The sequence below is a fragment of the Podarcis filfolensis genome (genome assembly GCF_964270895.1).
Source record: "Podarcis filfolensis genome assembly, chromosome: 6".
Taxonomy (NCBI): domain Eukaryota; kingdom Metazoa; phylum Chordata; class Lepidosauria; order Squamata; family Lacertidae; genus Podarcis; species Podarcis filfolensis.
The window spans coordinates 99,100,544-99,115,066 of NC_139609.1; the positions used below are offsets into that span (position 1 = coordinate 99,100,544).

General features: G+C 55.4%; 1 protein-coding gene across 2 annotated transcripts; it reads left to right on the plus strand.

Moving 5' to 3' along the window:
• Positions 1-1,956: 1,956 nt before the first annotated feature.
• Positions 1,957-14,117, plus strand: CD40 (CD40 molecule). 2 transcript variants are annotated; one of them, XM_083619130.1, is made up of 9 exons: positions 1,957-2,015; positions 3,007-3,091; positions 5,762-5,887; positions 7,102-7,248; positions 7,737-7,830; positions 9,104-9,165; positions 11,731-11,865; positions 12,544-12,569; positions 12,700-14,117. In XM_083619130.1, exons 1-9 carry the CDS (start codon positions 1,959-1,961, stop codon positions 12,844-12,846), a joined length of 879 nt encoding a protein of 292 aa, XP_083475256.1. In that variant the 5' UTR covers positions 1,957-1,958; the 3' UTR covers positions 12,847-14,117. The 2 variants fall into 2 exon arrangements, with proteins under 2 accessions (XP_083475256.1, XP_083475257.1); XM_083619131.1 differs by lacking the exon at positions 12,544-12,569.
• The last annotated feature ends 406 nt before the right edge of the window (positions 14,118-14,523 follow it).

Sequence of the window (14,523 nt, forward strand, 5' to 3'; positions counted from 1 at the left end):
GTTTCCACAACTCAAGGAAAGCCCCGCACAGAGTGCATCGTGGTAGTCTAAGCATTTGGTTATCAGTGTGTGAGTTACAGCACTCAGGCCATCCTTGCCCAGGAAATAAAGAAAAACCTTGTTTTGCTTCCCTTGAATCTCCTGCTGCTCATCTCCCTCCAGTTTTCTAGACCTGCTTCTTCCAAATGCCTTTGCAAACCTCCCATTGCTTCGTTCCTTCATGCTCAGGCGGCCTGCCAGGAAGTCGGCGCCCCGTGGCTGATGTTCTGCCTCAGGCAGCCAGGTGCCTTTGCACAGCCCTGGGCCTCCTTCACCTCCAGCTGCCCTGGAGGCAGCTGAGCTCGCTTCCTTGCCCTGACCCAGAGGCCCCACCTGCACCAGCACCGGGCAACTGGCTGCCCTGTAGCCTAAGGCTGCCCGGAGGGTCCAGCGTGAGCCAAAGTGAAACAGAAAACCCCTCAATACAACTCTGATCTACCTGCTTTTCTAAGTTCAGATTATTTGGAGGAAGGCTAGCATCTCCCCAAGGCAGAAACGCCCTCCCCACAAGTCACTCTGTGGCTCTGGCTGGGGCTGGGGGCTGGGGATCACAGAATCCTAGAGCTGGAAGGGTCCTCAAGCCCAGCCGCCTGCAATGCTGCCATCCAGGTTTTCTCTCTCTGCTTGGGAAGGCTTAGCCTGTAGAAACAGCCTCTGCCAACGTGGCACCTTCCCTCTGCCCAAAGCAGCACCACCCGGAGTTGGGGGTCGAAGCCCTTTGGAGGGCATGAGGTGGGGACTGGTCCCTGCTCCCCTCAACTGCACTGGGGTGGGACAAGATGATGGCTCTCCTATCATCTTGGAAGTCCCTCAGTCTCACCTCACAGAGTGTTGTGGGGGAGGAAAGGAAAAGGAGATTGTTAGCTGCTTTGAGACTCCTTAAAAGGTACCGTTAAAGGGACCCCTGACCATTAGGTCCAGTCGTGGCCGACTCTGGAGTTGCAGCGCTCATCTCGCTTTATTGGTGTACAGCTTCCAGGTCATGTGGCCAGCATGACTAAGCTGCTTCTGGCGAACCAGAGCAGCGCACGGAAATGCTGTTTTCCTTCCCGCCAGAGCGGTACCTATTGATCTACTGACACTTTGACCTGCTTTCGAACTGCTAGGTTGGCAGGAGATGGGACCGAGCAACGGGAGCTCACCCCGTCGCGGGAATTCGAACCACTGACCTTCTGATCAGTCCTAGGCTCTGTGGTTTAACCCACACCGCCACCCGCTTCCCTTGAGACTCCTTAGGGTAGTGATAAAATGGGATATCAAATCCAAACTCCTCCTCCTCCTCCTCTTCTTCTTCTTCTCCTCCAGTATCTATCTCTGCAACCGCAGCAGGCGCTGCAAACTCTCCAGGGGGTTGACTGCACCCGCAAAGGCGCCCCCCTCCTTTGTCTTCCGAGACAGACGGATGCCAACCCTGGGCGGGGGTTCCCAGGGGTCCTATAGTCCAGCCCGCTTGCAATGCAGGCGCCTCAGCTGCAGCATCCCGACAGCATCGTGGGCATCATTTGGGCGCCGCTGCGAATGGTCCCTAAGCGCGGCGCAAGGGGCGCCCCGATGTCCCGGAGGGGCTGAAAGCTGCCGGACCGACCACCGCCGAGCCGCCTCCTCCTCGGATCCAGGCGAGGAGTCCATAGCTGTCAACGTTTCCCTTTTTTAAAGGGAAATTCCCTTATTCCGAATAGGATTCCTCGCAAGAAAAGGGAAAAGTTGACAGCTATGGAGGAGTGCCGCGCCTCCGCCGCTCCGCTTCTCCTGGCAGGGAGATTCCGGGCGAGCTTGGCCGGGCTGTCGTGGCCGCGGGGGCGCCGCCTCGGAGGGGCTCTGCCTCGCGGGATTGGCTGGCTGAGGACGCCCCCTCGCCTCCGTCGCCGCCCCCCGGCCCGGCCTTATAAAGGGGGCGCCGCCCGCCGGTCAGAGCAGAGATGCGGTGGCGCCTGGTCCCCTGGACGGCGGTGTGGGGCGGCTGCGCCTTCCTGGCGGTGAGTGACGCTTTCGCTTTCGATTCGGGAGGGCGGGCGCCGCGCCCACCCCTGCGCTCCCTCCCAGTTGGAGACCCCCGGGCGAGGGGCGGGCAGGCGGGAGCCCTTCCCGGGAAAGTCCCCCCGCGCCGATCCAGGTCCAGTTCCTCTTTCGGCGCCTGGGAATCCCCCTCGTCCCGGAGCTGCTGCCTCGCCCTTTTCCGGGGGAGGGGGGTCCTCACTCTAGTTGTGATTTGATCTATTTACCAAAGCGATCCCCAACCTAGATCCCGGGAGGATTCGCAGGTCTCTCCAACCTAGATCCCCAAAGTAAACCGGCGCGCCCTCCGAGGACCCTCTCGGCCCTTTGGCCACTGGGGGGCGGGATCTGGACTTCACGGTCCTAGTCTTCTCCCGGCTGGCATGCCTGCATCGCAGGGGGTTCGACTAGATGAGCCTTGGGGGTCCCTTCCGACTCTGCCATTCCCGAACTTGACGGCCCCTTTGGACAGAGCAGTGCCAAGCCGCGTCCTTGGGGGACGGGGAGGGTCGCCTTCCTCCTGCTCCTTCCGTCCGGGGATTCGGGACCGCTGCCCGCCCCCCAAGCGCGCCGCTCTGGGGACCCTCGAGAGAGAGAGAGAGAGCGACCCTGCCGGGAGCCAGGCTTTCCTTTCCCCGGGAAAAGGGAGCCCCGGTGGCTCAGCCTCCCGCCAAGGTTCCCTTTGGCTCCCCTACAGCTTGGAGGGGGCGGGCGGGCTGCCCCCTTGTGGGTCTCTCTGGGCGGATGGAAACCGGACCCCAAAGTATGGGCTAAGAGGCGGCCGGATCCCGCATCTCTCGCGGGCGCAGAGATTTCCAAGGCGAGCGGCGCCCAGATGCGCCTTTACGAGCGCTTTGCTCCTTGCGCCGGAGAGAAAGCCTTGTGTGCCGCGTGGATTGTGGCTTTGGGGGAGCGAGGGGGGATGAGGATGATGAAGATGGGGCTGTGACTAACCCTCCTCCTGCGGTGCAGTGCCTGGCGTTGGAGCTGCGGAGCCCGAGCTGCTCCGTCACCGAGTACCTGGAAGGGGGACGGTGCTGCCAGAAATGTGGCCCAGGTAATAAGCTGCGCGGACGCGACTCTGGCTTTTCCTCTTGGGGCTCCTCCGACCCCCCACCCTGCCCAAGAGCCCCTCAGGGCTGGGGGGGGGGCTTCTCACGGGAGGCGGGCAAAGGGACGATGTCAACAGCACGGTTTCTTTATTAAGTGACATGCCGCTTATGTGCTTTGTAACGGCTTTGAAGCGCTTTGCGCTGATGAAATCAATGGGGAAAGCCGTACTGTAATTAAAGCGCACGATCGTGATTCTTTCACGGCATTAAAAACCCCTTAATTAAAAGACACAGCTAAATCAGCCAATTAAAAGGCTTTCCAATTAAAACAGTTCAACAGTTGATACAGTTAAGATTAGACGTTTGAGCTGAGGGGCTTATACCTATTTATTGCGTTTCTGTCCCTGTTTTCTTCAAGGGAGTCTGCTTGGTTCCCCCCCCACTCCGTCTCATTTAATCCTCAGAACAGCCCTGTGAGGTAGGCTAGGCTGAGAGGCAGGGACTGGTCCCCAAGATCTTCATGGCTGAGTGAGGATTTGAACCCTGATCTCCCAGGTCCAGCGCTCTAACCACTGTGCCACACTCTCTTGAATACAAATGACTCTCTGAAAATCAGAGTTGCATAGGTAGCCCACCTGGGCAGATTCCACCCCCCAATAGCACTTTTCCTCACAGCCTTTGAGCCAGTTGGGGAATCACAGAATAGGAAGGGACCCCAAGGGCCATGTAGTCCAACCCCACAATGTCTCTGGAAATAAAACTGCCCCAGTCCAAAACCTTTCCCCCCCCCAGCCCTCCTCCTGTCTCTCCAGCAACACACCTGGGCCACTCAGGACAAGAGGGAGGTGGGGACCCCTTTGGGCTGCTTGGGCCAGATCCTTCTGGGCAGGCTTGTCCAACTGTCAGTCATACGATGTCACTATGACGTCATAATTTACAGGCGGGTTATCCCGCCCACCTGTCCAAACTCCTTGCAGAGCTGGAGGAAACCCCAGGAAGAATCCTAAGGAGCTTGAGGTGACATACATGGCTCCCCCCCCCCAGTTAATCCCCACAACAACCCTGTGAGGCAGGTTAGGCTGAGAGAGGGGGCGGTGACCCCCCCCCAGGCCACCCATTGAGTTTCATGGCTGAGCGGAGATTTGAGCCCTGGTCCGTCCCCAGGTCTTAGCCCAGCACTCTAACCACTGAGCCACACTGCCTCTTAAGATGCAGCAGTAAAAGGGGGGGGAGGCGATGAGGGAGAGAAAGAAGCTTTGCTTGCCCCTTCATTCTCTCCCCTCAACCGCTGTGTCCGCTGGGGGGGGTCCTGGGAAGGACGGCCAAGCCAACCTGGGCTGCCCCTTTCAACCTCTGAGGATGGAAAGGATCAGGGCAGCTCTGGGAAGGAGGAGCGGGTGCCATGGGATGGAAATGGGGGCCCCTCCTTGCGCAAGGGGCGGGGGGGATGGGGAGGAGCCCTCAGGACCCCCTTCTCCCTTGGAAAGCCCATCCTTCTCAGTCTGATCCCATCTCCAGGGCTGCTCAGGATTTCTCCACCCTAGAAAGAGCCTGTTGCTGGATCCGGCCAAAGGCCCACCTAGTCCAGCCTCCTGTTCTCTCCGGCCGACCAGATGTCCATAGTGGGGGAAACACAGGCGGGATTCAACACAAGAGCAACTCTCCCCTCCTGTGGTTTCCAGCAACCGGGATTTCATTTTCATTTTCAGTTTTAATTTGTATATCCCCTTCCTATATTACTGTACGCGAAGCAGTTTCCAGCCTCAAAATATACAACAAAGAACACACACCTACAGTGATGGCCAAACTCGGCCCTCCAGCTGTTTTGGGACTACAACTCCCATCATCCCTGACCACTGGTTCTGTTAGCTAGGGATGATGGGAGTTGTAGTCCCAAAACAGCTGCAGGGCCAAGTTTGGCCATAATAAACTAATCCAATACAAACATAACTTTTAAATGGAAAGACTTATATCAAATAAAGTAATATTCAATAATCTATTAGAATATGACAGTACACAATACAATTAACTCTCAAAACCTCAGCAAATGGTAACAGAAATTCACTCTTAACAATTACAATAAATACTCAAAACAAAAAAATTTTTTTCCTTCCAGTAGCACCTTAAAGACCAACTAAGTTAGTTCTTGGTATGAGCTTTCGTGTGCAAGAAGTGTGCATGCACACGAAAGCTCATACCAAGAACTAACTTAGTTGGTCTTTAAGGTGCTACTGGAAGGAAAAAAAATTTTTTGTTTTGACTATGGCAGACCAACACGGCTACCTATCTGTAAATAAATACTCACTAAACGATGATCAATGAAAATAACTACAAGTTGCGGTGCATAAAATACCACAATATATACAAAATAATGTGAAAGGATGAAATTGAGAAACAAAGACACACAACTTCTAACACTACTTTTTCCTGTGGGAGGGAGTTCCATAGGCCAACTGCACCTCTCCTGCGTCCTGAATCTCCCAGGGAGGTGGACTTTCCAAAGAGTTTCCCCGTGCCAAACAGATGTCGCTCTGCTGCTGAGCCCTGGCCCCTTCCTGCCCACCCACCCCAGTCCATGCCAGTCTCCACTGGAATCGTGCCCGCCCCCACTGCAGGCATGGTCCTTTCCCTGCCCGAGGTGCCAGCGCTCACTGGGTCTCCTCGTGTGTTTGCAGGCACCAAGGTGCAGGCGCTCTGCTCCGAGAGCTCAGAGACGCGGTGCGTGGCCTGCGAGGCTCAGCACTTCCAGGCCGGCTGGACCAAGGAGAAGCACTGCGCCCCACAGGCCTATTGCGACCAGAGTAAGTGGGGGTCCTCTGTGTGTGTCTCCTTCTCCCTTCACCACCGGACAGACTCTGGCCATGTGCTACCTCCAGAGGCGGCTGTGCGCAGCCCACTATCATATTGCGGAGTTGGAAATAAGGCCCATATATTTCACACCTGGCAACCAACGAGCCCCTTTGGTTTCAGATGGGTATCCGAGTCTACAAAGCCCAGGGCACAATTTTTCATGGCCCTCTAGGGCCTCATTAGGGACGCAGGTGGCGCTGTGGGTTAAACCACAGAGCCTAGGACTTGCCGATCAGAAGGTTGGCGGTTCAAATCCCTGCGACGGGGTGAGCTCCCATTGCTCAGTTCCTGCTCCTGCCCACCTAGCACTTTGAGAGCATGTCAAAGTGCAAGTAGATAAATAGGTACCACTCTGGTGGGAAGGTAAACGGCGTTTTCGTGCGCTGCTCTGGTTCGCCAGAAGCGGCTTAGTCCTGCTGGCCACATGACCCGGAAGCTGTACACCGGCTCCTTTGGCCAATAAAGCGAGATGAGCGCCGCAACCCCAGAGTCGGCCACGACTGGACCTAATGGTCAGGGGTCCCTTTACCTTTACGGCCTCATTGGCCAGAGGTGTAGAGCAAAATATACATCAGGAGGCTTTGTTTGGTCAGAATCGAGTCTATACTACTGGAGTTAATAATAGACTCATAGAATCCATAGGAGCTGGAAGGGACCCCAAGGGTCATCTAGTCCAACCCCCTGCAATGCAGGGATCACCATTAAGTATCCATGACAGATGGCTATCCGACCTCTGCTTAAAAACTTCGGAGGAAGGAGAGCCCACCGCTTCCCCAAGGGGGACTGTCCCGCTGTTGAAACTTTCCGACGGCCAGAAAGTTCTTCTTGATGTTGAGTCAGAATCTCCTTCCTTGTAACCTTGAAGCCATGGGTTCGAGTCCTACCCTCTGCAGCGGCAGAAAAGAAGCTTGCTTCATCTTCCATGGGGCAGCCCTTGAGATATTGGAAGGTGGCTCTCAGGTCTCCTCTCAGCCTCCTCTTTCCCAGGCTATACACACCCAGATGTTTCAACCGCTCCTCATCAGGCTGGGTTCCCAAGGCCTTGATCTCCACCCTCCCCTCTCTCTTCCCTGCTTGCGGGTTTCCCAGACTGTGCATCTGCTTGGCTGCTGGACTCAGATGGCAACTCCAAGGCTCTCCTTCTTCTTCTCTCCCCCTCCTCCAGATGCCGGTTTCCTTGTGTACACAGAAGGGGACGCCACGCGGAACGTCGTCTGCCGCTGTCGGACCGGCACCCACTGCTCCAGCCGGGAGTGCCTGACCTGCAGGGTGAACCGAGAGTGCCCAGCGGGCGAAGGCGTCCAGCGCCAAGGTGAGCCAGAAGGAGGAGGAACACGAGGGGCTGCTGGGCTGGGCTCTCTCCCTTGTGTGGTGGATTTACTCACTCTGCACATGCTCACATCCCAGGGATGAATTGAGCTCATCCTTTCTATGAACAGATGCAGAGGCAAGCCCCACACCCTCTCCCATGGTATCCTATGGGTCCCATGGATGCTTTTGTTGCAATTACAGCATTTCTGGGGGTTGGACTCGATGACCTTGGGGGGTCCCTTCCACCTCTGCAATTCTAGGCTGGGGATTTTGGGGTGTGCGGAAGTCGGCTGGACTTTGCCTGCCGGTGAGATTTCTCCCCACACCCAGACAGCCCTGGAGGGGCATTGCTGCAGGAGCTGCATGGACCCACCAAGGCCCTGCACCCTGCAGATATGAGGGCTACTGGAGCTGGAGCCTGTGGCCCCAGCCCCACCTGGGCTGCCTCAGGGCCCTGGCGTGTGACGCTGCCTCCTGTGTTCCTTCCAGCCAATCACCTGAACGACACAGTCTGCGTGGCCTGCCCTCCTGGCTCCTTCTCCAACATCTCTTCTGCCACCGCTCGATGCCAACCCTGGAGCAGGTGAGATGAGCGGGACCGGGGGGGGGGGGCCGACCTGGAGGCGGTTGGAGGATGGATGGTGGCTAACAGTTTGGGGTTGAATCCTGACAAGACAGAAGTACAGTTTTGGGGGGACAGGGGGTGGGTGGGTGTGGGGTTTCCCTGGTCCTGAATGGGGTAACTGTGCCCCTGAAGGACCAGGTGTGCAGCCTGGGAGTCATTCTGGACTCACAGCTGTCCATGGAAGCGCAGGTTAATTCTGTGTCCAGGGCGGCTGTCTACCAGCTCCATCTGGTATGCAGGATCTGGTATCTGCCTGTGGACTGTCTGGCCATAGTGGTGCATGCTCTAGGTATCTCCAGCTTGGACTACTGCAATGTGCTCTACGTGGGGCTACCTTTGAAGGTGACCTGGAAACTGCAATTAATCCAGAATGTGGCAGCTAGACTGGTGACTGGGAGCGGCCACTGGGACCACAACACCGGTCCTGAGAGATCTGCATTGGCTCCCAGTACATTTCCGAGCACAATTCAAAGTGTTGGTGCTGACCTTGAAAGCCCCAAACGGCCTTGGCCCAGTAGACCTGAAGGAGCGTCTTCACCCCCATCGTTCTGCCCGGACACTGAGGTCCAGATCCGAGAGCCTTCTGGCAGTTCCCTCATTGCGAGAAGTGAGGTTACAGGGAACCAGGCAGAGGGCCTTCTCGGTGGTGGCACCCGCCTTTGGAATGCCCTCCCTTCAGATGTGAAGGAAATAAGCAGCTATCTTCTCTTTAAAAGACATCTGAAGGCAGCCCTGTTTAGGGAAGTTTTTAATATTTAATGCTGTATTGTTTTTAACACTCGATTGGGAGCCGCCCAGAGTAGCTGGGGAAACTCAGCCAGATGGGTGGGATATAAATAATAAATTATTATTATTATTATTATTATTATTATTATTATTATTATTACTACACAGGCACATTGCTGTTGGGCAGGAGACGCTGGCAGACTCTGCATGACCGGGTCTTGCTGGGAAAGGAAGTTGCCTGCATGGCTAACCGTGCAATTCATGCAAATGTGTGCAGCTGAGCCCAGGTGCCAGTTTAAGAAAAGCAGCTCTGCGTGTGGGGTGGGGGTGGGATTTGGAGTCAAGCTGCTTATCTGCATCTCTGGGGGGGGGCTCCACGTGCCGCTGCTTCTCTCTTTCAAACCGAAACGGGGGCTTGCGCCTGCTTGCGTGCCTGCCAGGGCTTCGCTTGTGAAATGCTCATGTGGTGCAAACCCTTCTTAAGAGTCTGCCTCTGTCTCCGCAGCTGCGAGGATGGAAAGATGGTGCGGCTGGCAAACGGGACCCACAGTTCGGATGTGGTTTGCGGTGAGTGAGCTCCCAGCCAGAGGTGTGGGCTTGGGAGGGGCTGCCAGAAGGGCTGGTGCCTTGGGCATGTGGAGGGCGGCTTTCTCTTCAGCTTGGAAGGTACCGTGTCCAGGTCTGGATGTGGGCAAAATGGATGGGTCTGGAAACCAAGCCTGATGAGGAATGGTTGAAGGAGCTGAGTATAGGTAGATAAACTTTATTTGCATTAGCCAACAGCCATGGCAACATAAAACAAGCAATATATACAAATAAGGTAAAGGTAAAGGGACCCCTGACCATCATTAGGTCCAGTCATGACTGACTCTGGGGTTGCGACGCTCATCTCGCTCTATAGGCCAAGGGAGCTAGCGTACAGCTTCCGGGTCATGCGGCCAGCATGACTAAGCCACTTCTGGCAAACCAGAGCAGCGCACGGAAACACCGTTTACCTTCCCGCTGGAGCGGTACCTATTTATCTACTTGCACTTTGACATGCTTTTGAACTGCTAGGTTGGCAGGAGCAGGGACTGAGCAATGAGAGCTCACCCCGTCACGGGGATTACAATCGCCAACCTTCTGATCAGGAAGTCCTAGGCTCTGTGGTTTAACCCACAGCGCCACCCGTGTCCCTATATATATACTACACACACACACACACACACACACACACACACACACACACACATAAATAGCAATGGGTAAAAAGGGCAATCAAATGACCAAGATTATCGTTCAGATAGTGGCCCTTAATCACATTGCGCCCTCAATAAACCTAGCACCCTTTGCTGCTGTCTGAGCATTTTGATCTGATAAAATAAAGAACAATGTGTCCTCAGATGGGCAGCCTGGGATGGTAAGTGTGGAGCTGGGTATGTTCAGCCTGGAAAAGAAGAGACTCGGAGGAGATGGGAGAGCCATCATCCAATATCTCCAGGGCTGCCACATGGAAGAGGGAGCATGCTTGTTTTCTCCTGCCCCGGAGGGTGTGACTTCAAATTCCAAGAAAGGAGATTCCAGCTGAACATCAGGCAGAACTTTCTGATCACAAGAGCTCTTGGACAGTGGGGTGGTCTCCCCTGAGATGTGGGGGCTCTCCTTCCTCAGAGGTTTTTGAGCAGAGGTTGGAGGGCCGCCTGCCAAGGATTCTTCAGGGGGTTGGGCTGGATGACCCTTAGGGTCCCTTCCAACTCTCCAAGTCTATGAAGGGAGATCTTGCTGGGGAAATACCTTCTCCCTTTGTCAGCTGTGACATTGGCGGGGGGGGGGGGCAGGAACACTCTTGCCTGGCTTCCAGTTCTTATCTAGAATGGCCTGGAGGTGGCAGGGGAGGACTGCTAGCAGGGCCTGCTCCGCGCAGCCCCCTCAGAGGGAATGAGGAAGCTGTGTCTGGCTGTTCTTGTGTTCTGAGGCTGTACTGAGGAAGGAGGCCAAAAAAATTATCCCAGTGAAGCTGTCAGATGGAGCTGTTTGGAGCAGGAGGGGGAGGGGGGCTTCATCCTGCTCACTTGCTGCTGAGCATCAAAGAGGCTGGACCAAGATGCTTCTTCCTATGCTTTCATTGGCTCTTACGGTGTTTGTTTACTGCATTCATATCCCCCCTTCCAATTAAATCCCTGCCAGGGAGGTTAGGCTGAGAGGCAGGGAGGGGCCCCCCAAGGGCACTCAGTGAGCTTCCAGGCCAAGGGGAAGGATTTGCACCCTGGTCTCCCAGGTCCTGGTCTGATGCTCTAACCACTGCACCACACTCTCCTTATCCTTTCTTCCATTTCTGTTCTTTCCTCCCAAAGGGGCCCAGGGGCCAGTCCAGCCTACCTCACAGGGTTGTTGTCAGAATTCAATGGGGAGAGGGAGACCCACGCACATCCCCCTTGAAACGTGGCTTTAAATGTAATAAAGAAATAAATAAAATCAAGAGACCTGCTCACACGGTCCGGCTGCATCAACTGAGACGGATCCCGTGAGCCAGGATTCGCTGGTGCTTCAGGGATCTCCCAGTGAGCCTGGGGCATTAAGTGGGGCAGGATCCGTCACTCCCAGGGCTTCGCAAATCTCCCACCGCAGGCTGCACAGTGGCCTCCCATTAAAAACGCAACGCTGATCCGGACCAGCCGCTTTATTTTTAACTCCGCAGCATTCTAAAAATAAGGTGTTTTTCCTTTGAGAAAAAAAGCCACCCTTCACAATAACTCTTTAAATGGCTGCCTTTAAGAAACCTTTAGCGAAAGCTAAATTTGTTTTGGTTTAACTCTGCTTGACGCCTTGCTGATCGCCCAGCGCCTAATTGTCTTCCTTCGCTGTCGGGCACAAAGAGGAGGTCAGTGCAGAAGACCCAGAAGTATTTAAGGGCTGTTTGTTCCATGGCTGCACCCACTGAAGACATCCAAGCTGGGGGCAGCGAGGGGGGGAGTGGAGGGGAAGAGGGGTTGGTCCCAGAGGATTCCTGCGCTGGGGAGGGGAATTGCAGGGGGTTGGTCTAGATGGCCCTTGGGGTCCCTTCCAACCCTGTGATTCTGCCCGCAGATGTGTGCCCTGGTTGCCCTGGTGGTGAGGGGTTTCATGTGGCTCTTTTCCTGCACCCTCCCACAGGTGTCCTGCCCACACAGCCCCCCCAGGAAGAAGCCAGGAGGACCCATGTGCTGCTGGTAGTTCCCCTGGTGGCCATCCTTGGGCTGCTGGCGGGGGCCCTGTTCATCCTCCTCCGCCGCCATTGGAGGCGCCAGGGTGAGTCGCTGGACGGGGGGCTGGTGCTTGGGAGGGGGTGCTGAAGGGGGGGAGTCCCTGGTGCCAGGGCCGGATTGAGGTTGGATGCGGCCCTCAGCTCCTGAAGTTAATGGGGCCCTTTCTATGTCCAGCTGTCCTTTGTCCACAACAAATTATCACTGTTTTTTTGCATTGAATACATGCTATATGGTAATTTATGGACCTCATAGGTATCTCAAGCCATTTGCACATCACAAAGTATGTGTTGCATCAAAGTAATTGTTGAACTGAAATACAGTGAAGAACCCATGATATTTGAGGGAGCAGGCTAGCAGGCGGGGCCCATGACGTACATCATAGTTACATCAACTGTTAAGAACAGTTTCAGGTTAAGAACGGACCTCTGGAACGAATTAAGTTCGTAACTAGAGGTCCCATTGTAAAATAAGACCTACACACAGCAACAGTGTTTTGTTTTGTGTTGTGTTGTGTTGTGTAGGTCTGCCTGCCTCTCAGGGCCCCCTAACAGTGGGATCCTGTAAAAGAAAGAGGGGTGCTTTCCTTTCCCACTCTTTGGGGTGAGCTCCCTTCTCCCAGGTGCCTGTCGCTGCCCTTCCCCTGAGGGTTGTAGTGTGCCCCCCCCAAACCAGCCAGGGGTCTCCCTATCCAGCCTTGACTGTTTCCCTTTCTCCTGCCTAGATCTCCCGAAGCCCCCCCTGAATCAGGTGAGTGAGCAAAAGGGCCTGTGGGGAGGGGGCTTCTGCTGCTGTTGGCAGCAGGCGGGAGGCCCTGGTCCCGGATGCTGCTGCATGTCCCTGCTGAACCTGCCCCCCCTCCCTGCCTCTCTCTTCGCAGCCAGAGGCCCCCTTGGGCCACGAGAGGCCGCAACCTGAGGAGGTAGAGGAACCTGCCTTGCCCGTTCAGGAGACGCTGCTTGGGGGCCAGCCTGTGGCCCAGGAAGATGGCAAGGAGAGCCGCCTCGCCGAGCAGGAGCAGACCTGAGCCCCGGCCTCCGTCGTCTCTGCCCCCCGCCGCCGGACTCTGCCCACGCCGCCGGCTGGCTCTGGATGCTTCCCTGCAGGTGGTCCTCCTCCTGCAGGGCTTTGTCCTGGACCCCCCTCAAAATCAGGGTGGGTGGGGCTTGCCCCGGTGGGGGTGGAGAGGGCCTGCCTGCCAGAAAGTGGGAGGGGTGAGGTGGCATTGCAGGGGGTTGGACTAGATGACCCTCAGGGTCCCCCCTTCCAGCTGTGATTCTAGGGCAGTAAAGGCACCTTCTGCCCTTGGTCTGCTTCTGCTTGGCAGCAAGCCTGCAGACCTAGTGGGGAGCAAAAGGACACCTTGGAGCTGAACCCCGAACCATCGAGGGGCTTCTGTGCAGCAGTTAAATAAACTCCCGGGTTGGGGGGACAGCTGTGTGTTCCCCACCAGCCAGGAATTCTTCCTCGTTCCCCAAGAGTTGCCCCCTTTTCTCCTGTTCAGCAGAGGGAGGGACTCTCCTTCCCGGGGGGTTTTTCAGCAGAGGTTGGGTGGCCATCTGCCAGGGATGCTTGAGCTGAGATTCCTGCATTGCAAGGGGTTGGACTGGATGACCTTTGGGGGTCCCTCCCAACTTCCCAGACTGACTCACAAAGACAGCAGCTTCAATGGGCTTTGCCCTCTCTGAGGTGGGGGAACAACCTGAGCCTTGCAGAGTGCCTTCTCCAGCAGAGGTGGGCAGGGAAGGGGAAGCAGCCCCAAAGATATGGGGTGTGGGGTGCATTGGGTTCACAGCCCTTTGCCTCTCGGGAGCTTCTGGAGCCACGCTCTGGGCTGGTTGTCCTGGGCGGCAAAGGTGTCACTTTAAACGGAAAGTGTAAATTCATGGTTTTTATAGGAACCATTTTTTATAAACCATTTTTAATAGGACCGTGTTGCGGGTGTTTGCTGTTCTCTTCCGGCCACAGAGAGTTGGGGATAATAACTTGCTTGTACAATTCCTCCATCTTCTCTTCCCTGCAAAAAAACATTTTATTGTTTTCACTGATTTAAATCAGAAGCAACAATCCATATTCCGCAAGCCCACCCCAATTTCTGTATCTGCCATGTCGGTCTACGTGGGTCAAGCCGCCTCCATCCTTCAAGGGAAGGAATGCCTTTCTTGTTTCATTCATGTTTTTATACTGTATTTTATGCTGCTTCTACAATTAAGTGTTTTATATTTGTTGTTAGCTGCCCTGAGCCCAGTTTTCTGAACCGGGAAGGGCAGGGTATAAATAAAAATGTATTTATTATTATTTACTTGTTTCATCCCAGAAACTGAATGTGTCTTTTGAGCACACACACACCTGACTTGCCTTGTGGGGGGCGGTCTTCAGTTTGGGGTCTGTGGCAGAATCTCTGCTGCACCCCCAGTAACATCTTCTCCTGCCTGGGGGTGGGCGAAGCTGGAGGCTGTGGGTTCCTGCCTGGTCAAGAGAGCCATGCCAGGAGAGGCCAAAGGGTGACCCAGACGCCTCTTGCTTCAGAATGCCTCTTCAGAGAATCAGAGAATTGGAAGGGACCCCAAGGGACATCTAGCCCAACCCGCTGCAAGCCCACCAACGGGGCATCAGTGCTGTAGCGTAGGTTGCCAGTGCCTGGGGCAAGGCAAATGTGCTTGGCACTGCCTGCCAATAGGCTGGAATGAAGGGGCAATAGCTT